Raw genomic sequence first — 15260 nt, forward strand, 5'->3', positions numbered from 1 at the left:
TTATAACATATGTACTGGGATAGACACTGGGAGATATCTCATATGAGACATCCCTTGACTAAGGGCAAAATATTAGTCCTTTCAAAACACAAGATAATGGATGAGCAGCTGTGATAAGGGCATACAGAATTACTTTTTGTTCAGCTTCTCAGTAACAGAACCTAACATTCCAGCCAGAGCTTGTTGTGCATGTTTAAGTTTCTTAAGCTAGAGCAGCCGAAATGAGCCTGCAGAAGGGTTCTGAAAAGAAAAGCATCAGAAATTAACCAGAGAAAATGGCAGAGCTAGTCTCGAGTTCGGTGTGAAAGGTGTATAGCAAACTGAGCGGGCTGCATGAGCGCATGCCTCCACCATAACTAATTGTGACATGGCCCTTGAGCTCTGCACACTATTATTTCAAGTAAATCTGCTTGCTACAATTTCAGCACTTAAAAAATAGGTTTGGGCTTCAAAAATATTTTAAGGCTGAAAACAGTAGTTGGAGGACATTTTCGTTAGTAGTTCTCCTGCTGAGAACATGGCATTGCAAGGCAGAGTTGCTGTGGTTTGAATTCTGGGACAACTAAACTAAGTCCCAGCCTTTTTGTGTCACCGCTTTCTCCTCCATAAAGTAGGTTAATAATGAAGGTGGTGATTCCTTTATGTGAAATGTTTGAGACCAGAAATACTTCAAGTTTGAGGGTTTTATGTTTTTCGTTTGTTTTTTTAATATTTGGGTTTACATAATGAGGTATATTGGAGATGAGACACAAGCCTAAAACACAGTATTAATTTATTCTGTATATACACATAGCCTGATGGTGTTGTGTACAATTTCATAGTGTACCTGCATTTTTACTATAACATAATGTCAGATGGATGTGAAATTTTGTACTTGATGGCATGTTTTTATATTTATTTATTTATTAAGTATACAATATTTTGTCTGTGTGTATGCCTGCAGGCCAGAAGAGGGCACCAGACCTCATTGCAGATGGTTGTGAGCCACCATGTGGTTGCCGGGAATTGAACTCAAGACCTTTGGAAGAGCAGGCAATGCTCTTAACCACTGAGCCATCTCTCCAGCCCGGCATTTTTTTTTAGATTTATTTATTTATTTATTTATACAGTATCCTGCCTGTAGGCCAGAAGAGGGCACCAGATCTCATTATAGGTGGTTGTGAGCCACCACATGGTTGCTGGGAATTGAACTCAGGACCTCTGGATGAGTAGTCAGTGCTCTTAACCTCTGAGCCATCTCTCCAGCCCCCACTTGATGGCATTTTGTCAGTGGTCCAGATGTTTTAGATTTTAGAACATTTTGGATTTTCAGAAAACAGATATTCAATCTATAATACCTAATAATAAAGTTGTAGGAATTAAGTGAGCTAATATTTATAAATTTTACATGGCCTATGGTAAGTAGTATGTTTTGTTTTGTTTTTAATTTGGTTTTGTTGTTATTTTGGTTTTTTAAGACAAAGTTTCTCTGTGTGGCCCTGAGTGCCCTGGGACTCTTTCTGTAGGCCGCACTGGCCTCAAACTCAGAGCTCTGTCTGTCTTTGCCTCCTGAGTGCTATGCCCACTACTGCCCAGCAGTTTTTAATTTTGCTTTTGGTTTTGTTTTGACTCAAGTTTTTTTTTTTTTTTAAAGATTTATATATTATGTATACAGTGTTCTGTCTGTCTGTATGCTTGCTGGCCAGAAGAGGGCACCAGATCTCATTACAGATGGCTGTGAGCCACCATGTGGCTGCTGGGAATTGAACTCAGGACCTCTGGAAGAGCAGTCAGTGCTCCTAACCTCTCTGAGCCATCTCTCCAGCCCTGTCTCAAGTTTTTTGAGACAAGGTTTTTCTGTGTAGCACTGACTGTTCAGGAACTCATTCTGTAGAACAGGCTGGCCTCAAACTCTGCCTGCCTCTGCCTCTGGAGTGCTGGGATTAAAGGTGTGCACCACTGCCACCTGGCCTTTTTTTTTTCTTTTAATTTTTAAACAAAACTGGGTTAGTATTTGAATTGAGCACTAAGTTCTGACTATTCCAGGCTTCAAAACGTATGTTAAATTCTATTTACTTCATGTTTTTCTGTGTGTTTTAATTTTTTTGTTGTTTTGTTTTGTTTTTGGTGGGGGGGTTCAAATGGGGTTTATCTGTGTAACCCTAGATGTCTTGGATCTCGCTTAGTAGACCAGGCTGTCTGGTTTCAGAGATCTGCCTGACTCTGCCTCCTGGGTGCTGTGGTTAAGGGTGTATGCCACTGCACCTGGCTGAGTTTAATTTGTTTAAATGATGGGTCTACAGAACCATGTTTATGGGAGTAGGGCATTAATATGTTTGCCTTCTTTAGTGTTGTTTTAAATCATATACCCAAAACGAGAGATTGTGGTATCTGTGAAAGAAATAACCACTTTTTAAATCACTGGTTCTCCATAAAACATTAATGTTAGAGAGAAAATGTCTTTTATAATATGTTAGAATTTGATGAAAATCATTTCAGTGATGGTCAACTCTTGACTATCAGCAATTTTAGACTCTAAGAAATGAAACGCACACTTAAGAGAATAGATATCTCAGTAGAGAGAGAAGCTCACCAAAATGCTAAGCTTCCGAAGGACTGACACCCAGCCAGCTCACTTCAGTTACTTTATTCAAAAATATACGAGGTTAATAGGGGCTTGGAAAGGTTCCAACTACCAAAGTCATCTTGCTCTTGCTGCCGGTGAGAGCAGACAACCCACACAATCTCATTGCCTTTTGACTATGGCGAGACATAATCAAAAGTAAGAACTCCAGGGCTGCCAGGAGTGTCTTAGGACCAAGGTTGGTGCAGCTGCAGACTGTCATGCAGCAGCACCAAGTGCAGACTCAGCCTCTGCTGACTAACCCAAACATAGCAAGGCTTTCTGAAGCGTTCCACTCAAAGCCAGACATAAAGGGCATAGTAGCATGTCCAGAATTCTATCATCTTCCACATTGTCAGTGTTAAAATATTACTTGTGAGCTAGTGGGATGGCTCAACAGGTACAGCTGCTCGCTGCCAAGACTGACCGTCTGAGTTTGATCCCTCGGACACACATGGTGAAAGAAGAGACCAGATCCTGAAAGTTGTCCTCTGACCTCCTCACACATGCTGAGATACACCAACATATGCATACTCACACACAAAAGCACACAACTTAAAAAAAAATCCAGGTGGTGGTGCACGCCTTTAATCCCAGCACTTGGAAGATAGAGGCAGGTGGATCTCTAATTCAAGGCAGCCTGGTCTACAAAGTGAGTTCCAGGACAGACAAGGCTGTTACACAGAGAAACCCTGTCTCAAAAAACAAAAGAAAAGTTGCTAATATCAATCTTTAAATGTCACCATTTAAAGTTTTGAGCAATTAAAATCCGTGGTAGTTTTTACTCTAATCTGTAGTGACTCTTATGCTGGGTATCCCAGCAACTGATGTTCATTGTCTTTACATATCTTTGCTTAATACCCCTTCCATTAATCACAGTGACTTGTGATTAGTTTAGTCAGAGAGACCTGTCTTCAGCCTGTGGGGACAGTTGCTCACGAAGAATGTCTAACAGTGAATAAATGGTACTGCTTGTATTGCTGAGTGTAATGGATGATTAAGCACTATTAACATACTGATCTCTGGGTTGTCTGATGTCCTCAGTGATTCCCAAGTCCTCTGCTGTAAGTTGTACAGAGTGATGGCCAGTGACTTACATGAGTTGACATGGCTGGATTTTAGTGGGAGAGGGGGGCAAGGGATTCTGAGGAACAGAAGCCATATGGAGCAGTAGGGAGCACTTATCAATGAGTTATAATGTCAAGACTACTTCCTTTAGACTAATTTCATTCCTTAAGCATGGTGTGCTCATTAATGAATGGGTTTCTGTTAAGTAGAGGATACCCCTCAATACCTTAATGAGCATATGACTTATGAAAATGCTTAATGTATGTTCTGTTATAAATGGTGTACTTTACAGATCTAATCATGGTACATGATGTTTAATCTGTTTTAGAAACTGGATGGCTTCTACAGGGAGCCAGGCCTCTGATATAGACAAGATTTTTGGATTCTTCAATGATGGCGAACCTCCCACCAAAAAGCCCAGGTAAACAAGAGAAAGGGAATCAAAGGAACAGAAAATTACCATTAGTGGGAGGTACTTACCCTGAACTATTGGGGATTTCACTGACTAATATAGCCTTCATTTAAAGATTAAATTATTTTTACATTGGACTTAATTTTTTTATTAAGCTAATACATAATTTTAAAATTTGTTACTTTAAAGGTTAAAATGTCCTGCTCAGCAGAGATAATAGTTTCCTGTTTTTTTCTAATCTTGACATCTGGTTTTGTTTTTGATTGTGAGACAGGGTCTTGATATGTAACCGAGGCTGGTCTAGAACTCTTGTCTTAGCCTCCCAGATGCGGAGTTTGCAGGCATGCACCTGACAGCACACATTTTAAATGCTGTGTTCTGCTACGAGCAACACATGTAACAGATAAGGACTCTGTTTGTTCCTCCCCGTGTATTACTGCCCTACCGGCTTAACCCTTATCTTCTCATGTTTATCTCTCTACTTGATCAACCAGTTCTCAATATTTACATAGTTTTAGTAAACTGGGTGGTTTAATTCCAACACTCAGGAAACGGGAAGCAGAGGCAGGTGGTTCTCTGAGTTCAAGGCCAGCCTAGTCTACAAGGCAAGATCCAAGACAGCCAGAGCTTCGAAACACAAAACAAACATAAATAATATTAATAGCCAAGCCTAAAGTGTTAGGATTTTATTTCCTTTTGTGACTTTTTTTAAACTTCCATATTACTAAAGTGTGTCTTGGGTTTTTTATTTTCTATGTCATTTTTCATCTTTAGAAGCTGAAAGGAGAATTAATCTATCATATGCTAATTGATTCTGTGGATTCTTACTCCTGGACTAGGATTTTAATGTACTCATTAAAATTTTGATTTTAATGTACTCATTTTACTGAAGCATGCTCTCAGGTGCCTTCCTTAGTAAGAATACATAGGAGTAATTGTTGGAGATACTAAATGGCCTTATCATTTCCTTACATTTATTTAATGGTTTGGCTGAGAATAGAATTTAGGTATGAAACATTTTTTTTTCTTAGAATTTTGATGGTACCACTCATTTCTCTGGTAAGAGAGAAAAGTGTTCTTACCAAGATAGACACTCTGTTCTGATTAGCAGTTGTTTTAGAAATGAATTTGAAAAAGGAAATAGTGATTTGGCCAAAATTTGAGAGATTTTTGGCCTATGGTCTGTTGACTCCATTGCTCTTAAGACTATTGTGAGGTAGAATGCCATTCAAGAACGTGTAGAACAGAGTGGCCTACCTTCTGCCTGCCGGGAATCAAAGAGCCACGAGGGAAGGGTCCAGACACAAGATAGCATTCTTTCAGGTCACATCTTTAGTGACTGAGAGTCTCTACCAGTCAGAAATGCTTTCACATTCTGAACCCACCAGTGGATTAACCCGGTGATAAGTTGATCCAGTTAATTTCCCAAAACCCCAGCTCTGAACACTTGCCTTGGGAACCAAACCTTTTGCAGTTGAACTTGACCAGGGGGTGTTTGGTCCCAAATCAAAACAACCGTTTTTGTATTGTGTGATCTTTTGCCTTTGCTTACTAGAATCTTACAAAAATAGATTATTCTCAGGAACGCAGAAAATTGTACAATGCCATATCTGGCAAACTAAATAGTATGGTACCTTCAAACTACTTCGTGATAACTTCATTTTGAAGTAATTATCTTGTGTTAACCTGATATTAAACATTTCTGTGTCTGTAGAGCTTTTGTTGTTCAGATGTTGAACCGTCTGTCATTGTGTGTTCATGTTTTCTCTCCACCCCACCCCATCTCTCACTATTTGGTGCCAAGGTCTTTGTGGGTAACCCATCCTGAGCTCCAGCTCTATCCTCCTGCATCAGCCTCCTGAGTTCTTGGATTACTGGCATGCACCTCTGTGCCTGGCTCTGTTTTTTCCTGTTCTTTGTTTCAGTTCTACTTTATTAAAGGTTTTTCTCGGTTTTTCTTAGGGATTTCTAAAAATTGCGGTTACATTTTTAATTTTCTTCAATTTTGTTATTGTTACTGCTTTTGTCCTTTTGAAGACAGGGTATCACTATGTAGCCCCAGGTTGTCTTACAAGTGTGACCTTGCAGCCTTAGCCTCCTGACTACCTGCTAGCTTGTTTGTACGTACCTCTGTACCTCTTATCATGGGGGCCTTTTTTTTTTTTCGGTTTTTCGAGACAGAGTTTCTCTGTAGTTTTGGATTCGTCCTGAAACTAGCTCTTGTAGACCAGGCTGGCCATGAACTCACAGAGATCCACCTATCTCTGCCTCCCAAGTACAGGAATTAAAGGTGTGCGCCACCACTGCCTGGCTTATGTGGGCCTTTTGCAGATGTAAAGTGACCATATAGTTTGTCCATTCATATTTAAGTTACTGAGAAGCAGTTAGGAGTCTATGTGAGTATGGATATTAGTCAGGGTTCTCTAGATCAGTGATTCTCCAGCTTACTAATGCTGGGACCCTTTAATACAGTTCCTTGTGTTCCCCAACTATAAAATTATTTTTATTGTTACTTCAGAACTAATTTTGCTACTGTTATGAATCATAATGTAATTATCTGATATGCAGGGCATGTGATATGTGAGCCCTGTGAAAGGGTTATAAAACCCCCAGAGGAATCAGTCACAGCCCACAGATTAAGAACCACTGCTCTAGAGGACTAGAACTGACAGGATGAATACTTATTTAATGGGGTTATTAGATTGGCTTGCATGGTGTGGTCTGGGTAGTCCAACAGTGGTTCAATTCACATTGGAGGGACTGAGACTCCCGTAGCTTCTCAGCAGCCCCAGTCTGGTGTTGAAGGCCTAAGGACTCGATCCCTGGAAACACTGGTCTTCAGTCCACATTGGAGGACAGAAGGAGGTGAAGAACTGAAGCATGGACGGGGTAAATGCACCTGTCAGCAGGATGGGAGGGCAATGCTCACCTTTTTTTTTTTTAACCTGGCTGCCACTAGGTACATTTCATTTCGGGTGGATGTTCCCACTTTGAATAATCTGATCAAGCAGATTCCTTACAGGTTTGCCCAGGGATTTTTTTTAGTTGATTCCAGCAGATTCTGTCAAATTGGGAACCAGTATTCATCATCCCAACATGCTGAGGAGTTTCCCTCTGAATATGAATCCTGGAGCAAGTTCGGCAGTTGAGGCCTTTTCTGCCATATGGCTATTTCCACAGAGAGAAATCTTCCCATCTCTTACATGCATGGAGACTGGGTGCAGAGAAACGGTTGAATCCTAGAGACTGGGAGACTGGTTGGGGAAGTCTTAGATTTCCTACGGAGATTCTTCCTTAATCCCTCCCACCTGGCACTGTACACAGTGTTCTCAAATGCAGCGTCCTCTGGCTGACTTTCTCCAGACTTACAGCTGAGTTTTAGTGTGACCTGCCTGCCCACCTGAGCATATGCCTCAACATTGCTGAGCTTCTGCAAAGAGAATTGGGTTTTATTCTGAACTTCTGAAATCATGCTGCCTTCTGATGTCTGTTGTCTGCTTGCTGCTGTCATCTTGTTCTACCCTACTTTTTATACGTGCTGTGGCAGGGTATTCCAGCCCAGCACCTCTGCCAACAGCCCAAGGAGTTACACTTTAGAGACCTCTGTACAGGAAAAGAAAGTAGCAGCAAAGAATCTCAGTACAAGCAAAGCTGTTGATCTTATTAAGACAAGGGGTAGTAGGTACATCATTTTCATTTACTTTGGAGACTTGTGAGAGGGGGCTGCTTTTAGGGAAAGGATAGTACTTGCTCAGTGTAAGCTGCTTGAGAATTGTCTTTACAATGGCTGTTCATATGAGTCGATGGCTTTTTTATGTTAAATTTCTCAGTATAATTTATACCAGCAGTTAAAGATTACTTAAAACTTAAAGATTAGTAAAGTTTGAGCTGAGTAAGGTGGTGTATGCCTGTAATTCTCACATTTGTGAGATGGAGGCAGGAGGATCAATAATTTAAGGACTCCCAGGTCATCTGAGACACTGTCTTAAAAGCATGCACACACACACACACACACACACACACACATTAAATTGAGCTGGTTTTCTTATTTTTCTTCCTATTGAGCTTCCTTTTACAAATGAGTTTGTAAGGTAGTTTTATAAGATATTTTGTTGATATTTGGGTATTATTACTATCTAAAGTCAAGATGACAAACCTAATCTCAAGTATATAGTTTCATTTGTTGTTTTAACATCCTCATTTGACATACCTCTTAGAAAAGAGAATATTGTGTCTATAGAGAATCTTGGATTTGTCATTTGTGACCAAGTTTCTGACACCCAGCCAGATTCTTCAGTGAAAGGCTTTTTCCCTGCCCATGTCCCCTTGATTTTCCCTTTTTATCTTGCCTTAATTCTGTCTTTAAAAATAACTATTAGGGCCATTGTCATGGCTCTGCAGATGATGCTAACCCTGGTATCCTGAGTTTGGTCCCTGCGTCAACATGGTGGGAAGAGAGACACAACACCCAAAGTTGTCCTCTAACCTCCACACACACCATGGCTGTTCCCACACACAGCATGGCTGTCCCGTCTCCTACATACATACACACACACACACACACACACACACACACACACACTAAAGAAAGAAATATGTTGGGGATTTTTTAGGTTATTTAGTGATTTAGGCAGAGATCATAAAACACAACTGCGACTTTTTTTCTTTTTTACTGAAAGCCCTTTTGTGAAAGTATTGTATGGGTGTGTGTATTTCTATAACTGACCTTAAATTTCCAATCCTCCTGTCTCTCCCTCCCAAATTCTGGGATTATAGACCTTGGTTATCACATTCAATTTTCATTCATTATCTTGATTCTTCTTTTTAAAGCATACTCCATTATGTGTCTCTAATAGCTGTGTACAGCCTTGGTTATCACATCCAATTTTCATTCATTATCTTGATTCTCCTTTTTATAGCGTACTCCATTATGTGTCTCTAATAGCTGTGAACAGTTTTGTTGGTTACCCCTAGCATATGAGCTATTTTATAAATGGGCCATCTCTCGTCTCTGCGTGTTTGCAGGTTTTCCTATTTGTTAAGTCATTGAGTGTAGAGACTGGAGTAGGACAGGCAGTTATAGAGGTTGTTTCCCAGGACTTCAAAGTGTGTCTTTGTTGGGTTTTGTCTAAGTGCTGGTCATGTTTCTATTCATTGTACTATTTTGAAAAAGAAGGGTAAGGTAAGTAATGATTTTAATGTAGCCGTAGAGTGAGAGGGGAAAGGGAGCTGAAACATGCTGTCTCTCAGCAGGACTCTGCTCACTGCCATGAGAACGGGCTATTTTGTTGTGACAAAAACATGAGGCTCTCTCTCATGTTTTCAGAAGCCTGCTGAACACTTTTTTTTTTTTTTAAATCAGTGATGTCTAGAACCAAACCATGCAGATTTGTCCGCTGGATTTGGCTTTCATGCTGAGTTTTATGTTTGCTTATAAAATCTGGAATCAAGTTTTTCATTGCCTTTCTTGTTTTACATTCATATCTCAACAAACAATATCAACTTAATTTGTATGAAAATATTTTCTTTTTGAAAACAAATCAAACGTGTCCTTTTCAAATTACCATTGGCTTAAAGAATAATTTAGTTGGCAGAACTTCAGCTGTAATACATTTGAACCTGCTGTAATGTTAGTGGTTTTCTTAGCTAGAGACGACTATGGAAGAGAAAGTTGATTTTAAGATTATATCTCAGGATTCCTGAAATAGCTACTGCTTTGTCTTCCTACAAGAACTTGGAATAATATTATGGTGTTTCATTTCATCTACTTTGGAAAAGTGTCAGAAATTGGAATCCTCGGTTTTACAACTAAAACTTAGTAAGTGCATGCTTTTAATCCCAGCAGTAGGGAGGCAGAAGCAAACTGATGTCTTGAGTTCAAGGACAGCCTGGTCTACGTAGTGAGTTGTAGGCTAGCTAAGACTACACAGTGAGACCTTGACTCACAGAACAAAGCAAACAACAAGTTGAGCTGTTGAATAATGAGAGCCAGCTACATCTCTGTCAGGCGTCTTGGCTTGTGTGCTTTGTCTGCTGGATGCTCCAATCTTTTTGTGCCTTTTCCTTTTCAGGAAGCTGCTTCCAAGCTTGAAAACCAAGAAACCTCGAGAACTCGTGCTGGTGATTGGCACAGGCATTAGCGCTGCAGTTGCACCACAGGTCCCAGCCCTGAAATCCTGGAAGGGGTTAATTCAGGCCTTGCTGGATGCTGCTATTGATTTTGATCTTCTGGAAGACGAGGAAAGCAAAAAATTTCAAAAGTGTCTCCATGAAGACAAGAACCTTGTCCATGTTGCCCATGACCTCATTCAGAAACTCTCCCCCGTGAGTAGTCTGCTGTATGCCATGGTCTGTGAAATTTCCTCATAATAGGATTAGTTTCTTACTCAAGCAGGAATATTTGTATAGCTTGGGTATTTATAACCTGTGAAGTATCTATAGAGCCTGTTCAGGGTAATTATCCTGAGCCCATTTCATTCTGTTTGTGAATTTACTTTTTTGTTTGTTTGTTTGTTTTCAAGACAGGGTTACTCTGTAGCTTTGGAGTCTGTCCTGGAGCTAGCTCTTGTAGACCAGGCTGGTCTCGAACTCACAGAAATCCACATGCCTCTGCCTCCTGACTGCTGGGATTAAAGGCATGCACTACCACTGCCCGGCAAATTTACTTTTCTGTGCTCGTTATAAAAGGTGCCCTTATATTCATGACTTTAAGGAAATATTAGAAAGATTTAAGTTGGGATTTTGTTTTTGTGTTTTGAGAAAGCATCTTGTGTATCCCATGCTGGCCACAAACTTGGAGTCCTCCTGCTTCAGTTTCCTGGGTGCTAACATTATAGGCATGTACCCCTTGCCCAGCTGCAGATAATTCTTTATCATCAGAGGGATAAAATGAAACCAGTTTTTAGTGTTCTTTTTAGAGGCTGTAACTCAAAATAGTCACAAAGAATTTTATTCAACTAAGTTGGATAAAGAACCTAATTGTCTTTCTTGCTTTACCTGAAAAATTACTTGAAAATTAGGATTCACTTATGCTAGAACTATTGGTACTGTATGTTACTTGAAACAGTCTCATGTAGCCAAGGTCAACCTAAAGCTCACTGTGAAGACAAGGATAGGTTAGAATGCCTGGTTCTACAGTCGCCACCTCTCAAGTGCTGAATTACAGGCTGTGTGTTGCTTGGAATGGAACCACAAACCTGTACTTGAGCCCACATGTTCCAATTTTTAATAATTTAAATACACTTTGGAAGAAATAGGACACTTACCCCTTAAAAGTTAACTGTCAGTAATTTTTATCCCTTTTCTCAAGACTGTAGAAAGAAATGTGCCTAAAACTTACCATAGACCTTAGGATTTCTTACTTCCTCTTTTCAGTTCCTTGTCCTTAACTGGAACAAACTGTTACTAACTTAAAACCACATAAAGAATTAATGGGTTTTAAAGAAATCAGATATAAGTAGTGCATGCCTATACTTCCCACACTAAGAGACTGAGGCAGGAGAATTGCTACGTTTGAAGCCAGTTAGAGTAATGGAGAGTTTGAGACCATCTTAGACTAATTTAACTTTAAAAAAAAAAACTAAATTAAAACACACACATGCCAGGTAGTGGTGTCCCACGCCTTTAATCCCAGCACTTAGGAGGCAGAGGCAAATGAATCTCTGTGAGTTCGAAGCCAGCCTGGTCTACGGAGTCGTTCTAGGACAACAAAGGCTACACAGAGAAACCCCATCCCAAAAAAACAAAACAAACAAACAAACAGAAAAAGAGTTCATGAGGTTTTTTTAATTCCAGTGCTGTGCCCAAGGTGGTAACACACACCTTTATCATTTTGTGTGTGTGTGTGTGTGTATGGGTGTTTTGTTTGCTTGTGTGTATATGTGTACCTTGTATGTTCAGTGCCTTCAGAAGCCAGAAGGAGGAGTTGGATCCCCTGGGACTAGAGTTATAAATGGTTGTGAACCACTGTGTGGTTGCTGGGGACCAAATCCAGGTGTTTGGGAAGAACAGCCAGTGTTGTTAACCACTGGGTCATTTCTCTAGCCCATGAGGTCTTTATTCAGTATGTAAAATTACTTCAAAATGTATCCCAAATCTAATTATCAGAGGTAAAATTTAAAAATTCTTCCAAGAAAACAAAACAGAGTTTGACAGTGATTTAATCACAAACAGAATAATCTTTTAGGAGAACAATAGGCTTGAGTAGACATTTCTCCCAAGAATAATAGATACAGCGGGCTAATAAGAATCCAGGTATAGGGACTGGAGAGATGGCTCAGAGGTTAAGAGCATTGCCTGCTCTTCCAGAGGACATGAGTTCAATTCCCAGCAACCACATGGTGACTCACAACAATCTATAATGAGATATGATGCCTTTGTCTGACATTCAGGCAGAACATTGTATATATAATAAATAAATCTTTAAAAAAAAAAAGCTAACACCTTTAATCCTGGCACTCAGGAGGCAGAGGCAGATGTATCTCTGTGAGTTCAAGGCCAGCCTGGTCTACAGAGCTAGTTTCAGGAGAGCTACGACTGTTACACAAAGAAACCCTGTTCAAAAGACAAAAACCAAAAAACAATAGAAAGGAGGCTAGAGAGATGGTTCAGTGGTTAAAATGCTTGCTACTCTTGCAAAACCTCAAGTCAGTTTCTAGAACACATGTTAGACAACCTCCAGTTCCAAAGGATCTTTGCCCTCTTATGGACTCTTCAGGCACTCACATACATGTGCACATAATATACATAGATGCATGTGCCACAAATAAAAATAAATCTTTAAAAACTTAGGAGGGAGCTGGGCAGTGGTGGCACCTTTAATCCCAACACTCAGGAGGCAGAGACAGGTGAATCTCTGAGTTTGCCTGGTCAACAAATTGAGTTCCAGGACAGCTAGAGCTGTTACACAGAGAAACCCTGTCTCAATCCCACCACCACCAAATTAGGAGGGAACCCAGAAGAAGAAAACAACTTTAAACATAACTTTATGAAAATAACAGAGACCTTTAAAGAGAAAATGAAAAGCTCCCTTAAAGAAATTGAGGACAGGCTCCAAAGCCACAGAGAAACCCTGTCTCGAAAAAACCAAAAAAAAAAAAAAAGAAAGAAAGAAAGAAAGAAAGAAAGAAAGAAAGAAAGAAAGAAAGAAAGAAATTGAGGAAAAGACAAACAAAAAAATTAGAAGAAATTAATAAATCCCTCAAAGAACCTCAAGAAAACCAAGAAAAAAAAAACAATCAAACAGGTAAAACACAGTTCAAGACTTGAAGACTGAGATAGAGGCAATAAAGACAACACAAACTTAGGGAGTTCTGGGTATGGAAAACGTGGGTATACGAACAGGAACTACAGAGATAAGTATAACCAACAGAATACAAGAGATAGAAGAATCTCAGGTGTTGAAGATAGAAGAATCTCAGGTGCTGTAGAGGAAATAGACTTATTGATCAAAGGAAACATTAAATCCAACAAATCCTTAACAGCTGAGCTTTCTTTCCATGGCTGAACTTCTGGACTTGAGCTTCTCTTTTCCCCTGCAGATGCTCTTATAGCAAGGGATAAACAGTAGTAACTTCTGTTAGAAGAGGCTACGACAGCTCATTTCAAGGGCACGGTGTTTTATTCTTGGGCTCTTTTACTGTTCTCTTCACCATCACAAAATAACGGAAGTGAGCCTGCCTAGCTCAGATCTTGGAGGGCAGTTTGAAACAAGTGTCTGAAATAGGGAAGACCCCACTCCCAGAATGAGCTTATCGGTGAGTTCCAACAACTTGTGGTATTACTTACTTCATGGGGTTTTATGAAGAATAAATGGCACTAGCAAGGCTTGAGTGTTGGAAGGGTGGAGCAGCCTAGCCACCTTTTTTCATCAAACATCAGTTTTACTTCAGTTAAATGAGTGCTCAAAGTAAATGCGGTAGAAATGTCAGTGACTTGGAGAGAGGTGACCAGGAGTGCTTGCCTTTCCCTTTACTCTGTGTGGGACTGGAAGGATGAGTTACAGGGTAAAACACATGAAGTAGCTTGGGATTCACTGCACTGTTTTAAGTGAAGGAGGAAAATTCTTAGAGGTTGTGTGGGAGTCTGGCATTTCCTTTTGACTTTTGAACTCCCTGTTTATGTTTTCATTCCTTTGTCTCAGCTTAGAGAGGCCACTGGTGGGAAATTTAGTTCTCGGACAAAAACAGATTTCAAATCTAAGGAAATCAACACAATGACAAAAGCATCTTTCCAAGCACAGAGTGGTGGCTACCACCTGTAATTCAAGCACTGAGAAGCTAGAGATCACATCTCAATGCTAGCCTGGGTTAGATAGTGAAGCCACATCTCGAAGCAGCAGTCTTCTATATTGTTATAGAAGATTTAATAATTCACAGAACTGGGACTAAAAGATATTTAGCTAAAACAAGTGACTCAAGGGATTTCCAAGTTTTAGTCTTTTCATAGAAAAAAACCCCTCATGTTCTTCACCCATGTCTAACTCATGGTCTACCGAGGCCCTTCTACTTGTGCTCATGGTAAGCAGACCGGTGTAGGAATAGAGCATGTGTGATTGTAAGTATCAAGGAGCTAAGTACACATCGGAGTTACAAAGTTAGAAAACACAACAAAATCTTTTTAGTAAGAAGTCACTATATTTATTCATCTGAAACTTAATTTTGCTTTGTGTGTGTGTGTGGAGATGGTGTTTCTCTGTGTAGCCCTGACTGTCCTGAAACAGCTCACTCTGTAGACCAAGCTAGTCTCAAACTCAGAGATCTGCCTGCCTCTGCCTCTGCCTCTGCCTCCGGAGTGCTAGGATTAAAGGCATGTGCTACCACCACCTGGATTAATTCTGCTTTTTTGAATAAGTATTGGTATACACGTTGCAAAAATCAAAAGGATGTAGTTCTTTATATCTACTGAGATATCTTGTTCTTGTTGGTGTATTTGTCTCATTTCCTCTCTGCCCTAAGTCAGCATTCGTATGTATTTCTATATAGCCTTCCAGCTTTGCAAATGTAAGCAGCAATATATCTATCCTTCCCTCACTGCTGCCATCTCCAAAATAAAAAAAATAGTGCATAACTATCCTCTAGTTTGTTTACCTAGCAGTGTATTGCTCTCCTGTATAGAGTGTAAGTCAGTGTTGTCACTATAGCAAAATACCTAATTGCCTTATAAAAAGAAAAGAAAGGA

At 40.0% G+C, this 15260-nt stretch overlaps 1 protein-coding gene across 5 annotated transcripts in view; it reads left to right on the plus strand.

Moving 5' to 3' along the window:
- Fam118b (family with sequence similarity 118 member B) overlaps positions 1-15260 on the plus strand; it is a 43402-nt gene that overhangs the window by 16256 nt on the left and 11886 nt on the right. For all 5 annotated transcript variants that reach the window (XM_075966399.1, XM_075966396.1, XM_075966400.1 and 2 more), the window contains 2 exons: positions 3999-4091; positions 10154-10406. In XM_075966399.1, the coding sequence (XP_075822514.1) occupies positions 4006-4091; positions 10154-10406 (339 nt within the window). In that variant the 5' untranslated portion in view covers positions 3999-4005. The remainder of the gene's footprint in view (positions 1-3998; positions 4092-10153; positions 10407-15260) is intronic.

This window comes from Microtus pennsylvanicus, chromosome 3 (genome assembly GCF_037038515.1).
Source record: "Microtus pennsylvanicus isolate mMicPen1 chromosome 3, mMicPen1.hap1, whole genome shotgun sequence".
Lineage (NCBI taxonomy): Eukaryota > Metazoa > Chordata > Mammalia > Rodentia > Cricetidae > Microtus > Microtus pennsylvanicus.